The sequence below is a fragment of the Perca flavescens genome, chromosome 17, assembly GCF_004354835.1.
Source record: "Perca flavescens isolate YP-PL-M2 chromosome 17, PFLA_1.0, whole genome shotgun sequence".
In the NCBI taxonomy this organism is placed as follows: domain Eukaryota; kingdom Metazoa; phylum Chordata; class Actinopteri; order Perciformes; family Percidae; genus Perca; species Perca flavescens.
The window spans coordinates 31517552-31526251 of NC_041347.1; the positions used below are offsets into that span (position 1 = coordinate 31517552).

At 43.1% G+C, this 8700-nt stretch overlaps 1 protein-coding gene across 1 annotated transcript; it reads right to left on the minus strand.

Annotated features, from left to right (window-relative positions):
- Nucleotides 1-5599: 5599 nt before the first annotated feature.
- On the minus strand, nucleotides 5600-8244 carry LOC114572074 (protein phosphatase 1 regulatory subunit 3C-B). Its single transcript, XM_028603509.1, has 2 exons — nucleotides 8061-8244; nucleotides 5600-7676 (listed from the first exon to the last, which is right to left on the minus strand). Exons 1-2 carry the CDS (start codon nucleotides 8072-8074, stop codon nucleotides 6644-6646), a joined length of 1047 nt encoding a protein of 348 aa, XP_028459310.1. The 5' UTR covers nucleotides 8075-8244; the 3' UTR covers nucleotides 5600-6643.
- Nucleotides 8245-8700: the final 456 nt, after the last annotated feature.

An 8700-nucleotide genomic window follows, 5' to 3' on the forward strand; every position in this document is an offset into this window, starting at 1 on the left:
CAAATCTGAAATTTATTGAGATCCTATACATTGAAAAAAATGGAATGAAAAACCATTTGTTTAGAACATAACTACAATTTATTTTTAAATACATGCAATTCATGCCTTGTGCAGGTGTCTTGTATACAGGGGCATCAGACTGGGGGGAAAATGGGACCCAAGGCCCTCATGTCAGGAGGGCCCAAAAAGATGCTAGAATGAATAGCTGTGGATGCAGGGAGGGGCCCATAGAAAATGCCTTTCTACAGGGCCCAGAATTTTGTGCTACGCCCCTGCTTGTATAGTCTCTTGAGCTTGTTAAGACAAAGGAACGGAAGGGGAAAACAAATGCAGAGAGAGAGAGAGAGAGAGAGAGAGAGAGAGAGAGAGAGATGCATTTCCACAACTCTTACACCCCTTATATTCCCCTCCATTGTGTCCAGTTGCACTTTGGCACATTGCTCAGAAGTTGTATGTATTCACCTTCAGATTTCTGTACAGAAGAGGATTAGGGCCACATGTGAAAAAATGTATCGAGTTCTTGAGAAAAATTATTTGAGATTAAAGTCAGAATTCCGAGAATAAAGTCAGAATTCAGACCTTTTTTCTCAGAATTCTTACTTTAAACTCAAATAATTTATTTTTCACATGTGGCCCTAATCCTCGTCCGTATTTCTGCTTCCATCCCAATACAATGGAAGTGAACATATGGGGTGGTGATGGCCCAGTGGCTATGACACATGCCTTTGCTGTGGGAGACCTGGGTTCTATTCCCACTGCGATACATCAACCAATGTGTCCCTGAGCAAGACACTTAACCCCTAGTAGCTCCGGAGGCATGTGACCTCTGATATATATAGCAATTGTAATTTTTACACAGAATTACACAGCAACCTCTCGTTACAAAATAACCCAAAGGCCTCATTGTGAACACTTTACATTAGAACATATTTGAAAGTACTTTGAATGACAATTGTTGACAACAACATCCTAAAAGTCCAAAATAACTTCTTTTCAGAGGGATCACAAGTAAGAAGTTGAATTTGTTACTGCCCAGAGTCTGATCCCCCGGTGGACCCCTCAGGATCGATACAGGACCATCAGAGAACACACTGAACGCACACACACAAACAGACTAAAATAAAACCACCTGTCCCGGCTGGATGCTTATCTGTCTGGTTACTTGCCAGATAAATAGCTGTCCTGAGCTTTCAACTTAGACAAGTTGACACGCACAGTCAAAAGTACATAAACAGTCAGCTCATTTGTGTAGCCTTGTGAAGTCCAAGTGTACACACACACAAACACACGTATGCACTTTGATATCAAGTTCGGATGTTAAGCTTTTTAATATTAACCTCGGTTAAAAACAAACGAGGACAGGTGCATGTACACACCGACGTCCACTTGGTCACCTGTTTTACTCTCCGTAGAGAAAACTTTACGGTAAAGTTTAGCTCACAAAAGGTGAGCAATCATAAGGTGATGACAGTGGTTAGGGTTAGGCCGGTTACACACTGGACGCGTCACGCGAGCGTGTCAGCCGCGTGGCGTTTATATTTCGGCTCCCATGTTAACAGGTTAGAGCTTACACACTGCCGGCGTGACACGCGCGTCTCATCCGTGCGTGCTAGAAATAGAACCGACGCCTATTTTTCACGCGAGACGCAAGCGTGTTGGAAGCGTTTCCAGGCAAAATAGAACAGGAAAATATGTTTTTATGTCATTTAGACACAAATACATATTAACAAATGACATGTTGATGTTTGAAAGCCTCTAGGTTTTGATATAAATGCAGATAGGCCTATATGAATGTAATTTTTTTTAATCGATTTTCTAATATTGCGCCTGTCAATACAAAACGAAATATTCTGTAGCCTATATTGCCGTCAATACTGCCGACGTTGTCTTTGCTGAAATCAAATCAGTATATATTTATGTTTAACATGGTATTTCATTTTATCAATGGGAAACATACATGTGTCCAGACAAGGCTAGCAGCAGCAGCGCAGACACGTTTCTGGTGTGTAAAGACATAGAAATATCCACGCAGCTGACACGCAACAGAAACGCCATGCTCACGCCACGCCTGCAGTGTGTAACCGGCCTTAGGGTTACCAAAACGACAAGTTGAGATTAGAAAAAACGATTGTGGTTTGGGTTAATACACCCGGCCCCCTTAAGTAGTACTCCTGGGACACAAACACTGGTTTCCTGGGTGAAAGTCTTGTGTTTTCCAAATAACTTCTTCCAGAACATGAACTCTGCCCCCCCTCTTGGAAGCCCTGCGTTTTAGGACCCACACATCCACCCCGACCTCCTTCCTGATCGGATCTTCGTGCTCTTATACAGCAGTAGTCAATGTGGGCCTTGGTGTAACAAATATGTGGATATGTGCATTACTTTTCGTAGCAATACGTACAAATGATCCATGAGAACAGCCTGATGCATGTGAAAAGTATGTCCATTAAACAATGCCGGACGAGTGTGGACACACTATTGGTAAAAATGTCTTGGTATTTCCTTCATTCTTTGCCGATGTACCTTTTGACTTTACATAAAGAAAGAACAGAATGTAAACAGTAAAACCAAACCAAGGAAAGGAAATGAGAGTAGGCCGTGCAATAAACAGAAAGACAGTGAATGCTACTGTATGAACAGAATCCTGCATTCGTACGCGAAAGGGAATAAAAAACCGAAAGATGGAGGAGGCTGGTTACGGTGATCCATCAGGAAATTACAGGTATTAGAGGAATGTGGTTCCATCAGAGAGCAGGTGGAGATGAGCCGGAGCCTGAGGGCAGGTTGAGTTCAGGATGAAGCCGTCTTTGGAAACTGATGTGGGATCAGCTTTTCCATTTTCTACAGTGATAACTGGAGGTCCTGCAGGTCAGATTCACCTCTGAAGATCAACCTGGAATATTAAGATTATCCAACAAACTGTCCCAAAATGAAAAGCTAATGCTTGTACAGTTTGCTTTACACAAAATGTATTCTTTCATTTAGAGTGTGTTTGTCATGTATAACCCCATAGGATGTTTTGAAGTTTTAGGGAAATACTCCGTTACATGTTCCAATGAGCAGCCATGACATTTTTAGAAACATCAACAAAACTGAAGTCAAGGCTCAAAACCTTGGCGAGGTAACATTCAATTATGACCACGTATATCCGCAAAGACATTACGTAAAATATCATTATGAGCCATTAAATTGTTACGTCACGCCACTGTTAACTGCTTTAAGTAAAGATTTTCTATATATAAGAGAAATACCCAGAAAAGCAAAGTTAAGCCTGTACTTTAAGAGTTAAAAGTACGATAAGGCAGCATTTTTCAGGCTTCCAAAGTTCATCCTGGTTCAGCCTGCGGTCCTTCCTTTGTGCATGCCAAGGAAAGGGAGTGAGCATTCTTCCTGCTGAACACAAATCCAACATGGACAGCAGCATGGACAATGGAAATGAGACTGCAGAAAAATCAACGCTGCAGGCAATTCTGCCCTTTTCCTTCTTTCATCCTCATTCCGTGTGTACAATAAACGCAGGGTTTTGCATTATTTTGAGAAGTTTACAGTGAAATTATGTTTTCAACTGTGGAGTTTGGAGTCTATGTAGTTTGAGGTTTAATGATTTGTTTAGGGATTCTTTTTTTAAGATCATTATTTTTGGGCTTTTCTGCCTTTTAATGGACAGGACAGCTAGGTGAGACATGCAGGAAATTGTCACAGGCCAGACTCGAACCCTGGAACTCTGCGTCGAGGCATAAACCTCTATGTTTATGTGCGCCTGCTCAACCAACAGAGCCAACCCGGCCACAGGAGCTTGCACATAAAGGGGAATTTTTGAATTCTAAATGCATGAGGTAGATTGTGTTCAGAATGGATTTGCGTGTAGAATTGGGTATTTGAGAGATGTGTGAGGCTTTTCTCATATACACTCTGGACAATGTCCGACGAATCAGGTGCAGACATAGTCAAGAGTTTCTCTTTCTCACACGTAGCACCGTGACGGATGCGTTTCTAACTTCCTGGAAATATTCCGTATGGTTAAGGCGAGGGGTGGCGCCTGGGTAGAGCGTGCAGGAGGCAGGACCAAAACGTTCTCATTCCATATTCGCCAAATACTGACGCTTGGTCAGTGTCTTTCAGGGTCAGATACGGACTCAAAAATCCCCCTTAAGCGCCTGTTTGGAACGCACCGGGCATAGCTCTTGACAGCGGCGCTGCAAGATGACGAACGACAACGGTAGCGAGTAATATGAAAGACAGAGGAGACCCAGGAGTACCCAACGTACATTTTGTAACCCCACCCACGATCTTTCCAGACCCTAACTAAGTGGGTTAACCCTGCACGTTGAAAAATGACCGTCAAAATGACGCCAGAGGCACCTCACCAAGCATTGGTTTTTGACGTGCTGGGAGTGAGAATGTGTTTACAGGAGATGGTGCGGATTACATCGCGGCCAAGTAGTTGGTTCATAATTTGGTGATAAACAAGCGAGTCTCTCGCCGTTTCAGTCCTTTTTTTTGGAGTCAGTCCTTACAGACAGAAGTTCCTGAATCTCGGCGTCTTTCCAGTTGATATTTAATATCTTTTCTTTTATTGTCCATATTATTCATGTGGATTAGTTATTTTATCATCCTGTTTATGATGTATGTGTATTGTGTGTGATGTCTTTAAGCTACTGGGACCTTGAATTTCCCCTTGGGGATCAATAAAGTATCTATCTATCTATCTATCTAGACATTTTGGTTGCCATCTTTGTGTAAATCACCCTTCTTCTTTCTTATACTCAGATGCTTTTTGTTTTCTTCCGGTTTTTTTTAGCCAGCCGCATGATAGAAACGTCATCAATACGCCCACCCGCTGGCTGTGAATTCTCACACCTTTGGACTTTGTACTAGAGATAACCCAGTCACAAGTACCTAAAACTGCAACGGCCTTCACCGTACATTCAGCATAATGTATATTTTTTTTATTTGTATATGTATATTAGAACCATGAATAACTTTGATATGTTGCTGCGTATATGTCGCATCTCTAAAATATGTTTTTTATATTTGGACCACCAACTAATTTCACTGGACTATATAGTAAGTTTTAAAAAGGCATTGATTTCCTTGGATGCCAAAGGGTCTGTCTGCCTTTGCCCTAGTTTAGTGTTAAAACAAAGCATTCGCTTGATCACTGTGAGTGGGACCTTTTGTTTGGAGCCTAGGTTGGCTCCAACAGAAACATCCTAACTAATCAAAGCACTTTTGATTAGTTGAAGCAGACAGTATTGAGTCTATGCAAATCTACTCAGACAAACTTCTGAGTTGAATGTCCTCTCAGCTTTTGTTTATTCTGTTTCCTGTAACTTTGTATAAAACACTGACCAGAAAACTCATTCTGGTGAGAGAAAATCCAACAACAAATGAAGAAAAATAAATGAAAAAAGGCAAGTGATTTATGTGGTTGTGGCTTGTATTTTATTGTTTGTATTAAATATAATTAAATATTTACAGTAGGTTTTTCTTGCTCTTTTCTTGATCATCAAGTATCTTAATGCATGAGGTAGATTGCAAAAGCATACTGTGCAAAAACTACCAAAACATTCATAACAAAAGGGTCAAGAGTCATGAATATTTTAGCACAAATATAAACATTTATTTCTGAAAGGGAAATACATGGCCCACATCTTGTGAAACACAATGCTGTAGCACAGGCCTCTCTTTCACAGTGAGAGAAAAAATTGATTTTCTTAAACAAAGAGAAATCTCCCTTCCAGCCACACATACTGTACACTCATCACAGAATAAACACACCTTTCTCGACATACGGTAGCCACCGGAATTTCCAAAGGTCTTCCTTGTTCGAGACAACCAATCACGTGCAGTCTCTCTTGAGACACGTCTGTTGACAGCAGCTAAATTCCTCAACAAACTCACCTTAATATTACATCATTCAAACATCTCTCATCAGACATGTGCAATTTTCACAGAGGGAAAGAAAGAATGGGCTGCATGATTTAAAGGCCACTTTTAACAATGTTAAATTACTTTCTCATTTGAAGGTGCAAAAGTTTAGTGTGCATTTTGCATTTCAGAACTGAATCAGCTGTGTTTCCTTTAGTAGAGAAGCATTTTGTCACCGTGCACTCCCCAGTACTTTCCCTTCAATATGAAGGACTTAATCAGCTCCACTTTCCACTTCTTTTTTAGGTTTACAGACATCACATTGAGAGAGACATCTCAATCAGTGCATATTTAACCAATACATCAGGCCCTTAAAAGGGGCTCAGCATTTGTTGTGGGCTGTACAACTTGTCTGTATTTTAGTGGGCAAGCACTCGGAGAAGGCACATTAATATTTTACATGGGAGGAATATGTGAAACAAGATAGATTTTTCCCATTTATCCCTCATCCTCCAACCACAGACCATCAGGTCTCTTGGGCCGCATGACCACGTTACTGCGAGAAGCAGGTCAGTTGAGCACATTAAAGTTAGGTTTCTCACTGGTTTGTACACTTTCTCTGCTAATACAAAAAAGCAAAGTTGTTTGCTTAATTTCATTGTGTGGCTGAGAGCCAGTCTAAACTCAAACCCGCAGCTGGATTTGCACTGAATGGCCTGTCAGTGTCTGTTATCTTAGTCCAATGTCATTTTCAGCAAACATCCTGATGTGTTCACCAATAAGGCACGGTGTTATCAATCTGACCCCAGCTCTGCCAACCAGGAAAGAGTCCGCTGGACATGCGTGGACTGCCAAACTGATCAAACTCCATCTCCAGCGACTTCACGCCTCCGTTTTTGTGCTCTGAAGGCTTTTTCTGCTCAACGGAAGTCGGGGGCATCCGAACGTTCAGGTCCTCTCCGTTCCAGCCGATGTGCTTGAGAACGTAATTCTTGCCGTCGTTATTGTCCCAGAAGGTCTGGCCCTGGGCTGTGAAGCAGATGCAGAACTCGACACTGTTCTGCGGGGGGATGTAGGCGGGTAGATCGACGACGAACGCAAAGGTGTCGGTATCCTGGCAGCTGTAGACGTTGTTCATGAAGGTGCACTCGATGTCGCTGAAGCTTGCCCACGAGTCGAAGGTGGCACGCAACTGCACCGACTTCTCAAACCCCATGTTCCGGACCTTGATGGTGCCGGTTAGGGAGCGCTCCTGCAGCGAGCAGTTCTCCAAGCAGACCGAGTTCTGAATCAGGCGGTTCCGGAAGTCCAGGTAGTCGGCCGAAGGCTGTTTAAAGTCCAGCGCCAGGTTGCGCACCGAGCTGATCTTCAGGTCCATCGTGGCCGTTTCCAGGTCTGACATGTCAAACTGCAGCTCCTCGCTGATTCCACTGCAGCGCTTGTTTTGATACGGCTCATCGTCGAACTTGGAGAAGACGTGGATGGCGGTGAGCGACATGCCCCTCGTGTCGGCGAACACCACCTTCTTTTTGCCGGCCTTGCTGTTGTTCCAGGCCGTGCAGTCGCTATCGTCCACTGCTCTCTGCTGGTTGCTGAGGCAGGGCCGCAGGGGTTTGTAGAGCTGCTGGTTGTGGCTGCGCCTGGTCGACTGGCTGGCCTGGTTCTTCTGGGTCCTCTGCAGCTTGTCGTAGGAGCTGAGGAAACCTCGGAGAGGAGGCGGAGAGTGGCTGATGTAGAATCTCATAGCCACGTCCATCGGCATGACTGGGCCAGGCATTGCTGACGGACTGAAAGACCTGAGCACACTGAGGGAGCGAGGGAGAGAGGGGGACAGAAGAAGGGAGTTGGTGTAGGAGGGAGGGAGAAGGAAATTTGAGGGAGGTGGAAATAGATAGGGAGGGATTAGAACAGTGGCTTCACTTTTCTACCTATAAAAGTTCTGGTGATGATGTAACTTGTCACTTCTGCAATCAGCAAAATGGCAATACTTTGCAATTTCTGTTTCTGCAAAAAAAAAGTCCCAAATTTCAAAAATAATGCTTCTGCTTTTATGTTATGCAGCTACAATCTAAAAATGCTTCAAATCTAAATCATGCATACACAAAAACTGATACAGACGTTCAATCTTGTCTAAGTTTCAGCATGGTATGCGTCACTTTTGAAAACCAAGAACTCTCTCTGACCCTTACCTTGTAGCACTCATGGAATAAAGGAAAAAAAACAGTTCCAAGGAGAGAAGAGCTTTTTAACAGTTGTCAGTCCTTTTGAGTTCTATCTTTTCTAAAAGTTCATGCTGTCCTCACTCATCCTTTTCTTCCTCCTCTCTCTTGCTCTTGCTGCCTTACAGTGACGAGGGTTGCTCAGCACTCTGGGATTTCAACTGCCCCATAGAGACAATTTGCATATGCTGTCATATGGTTCTTTAAACAGCCAATGGAAAGTTAGTGGAGTTGCTCGCCAACCAATCGGCACAAAGTAGGCTTGGCTGCCAGCCAGCTGATAGGGGAGTGTCCTCATGGTTGGGATGCCTCAGGCGGTTGCCTCAGCTGCTATTTGAGCAACGTGGTGGACCCCTGCTGGTGTTGGAGGTGATCTTCACATTACTCACTGCAGAGTGGCTCTTCATGACTGGGATTCCAACACCATATCACAGCAGGATTATTTCTGTCCCACTGACTTTTAGGAAAAGTGTAGCTCATTAAAAATATGATTAAACATGTTCTAAAAAGGGTTCCTGAAACTGAGTTGTGCTTATATGATGGCATTTTTGTACAGAAACATTTTAAAGGGATTCTTTACATTTTAGTGTTAAAACGAAGCATTTGCTTG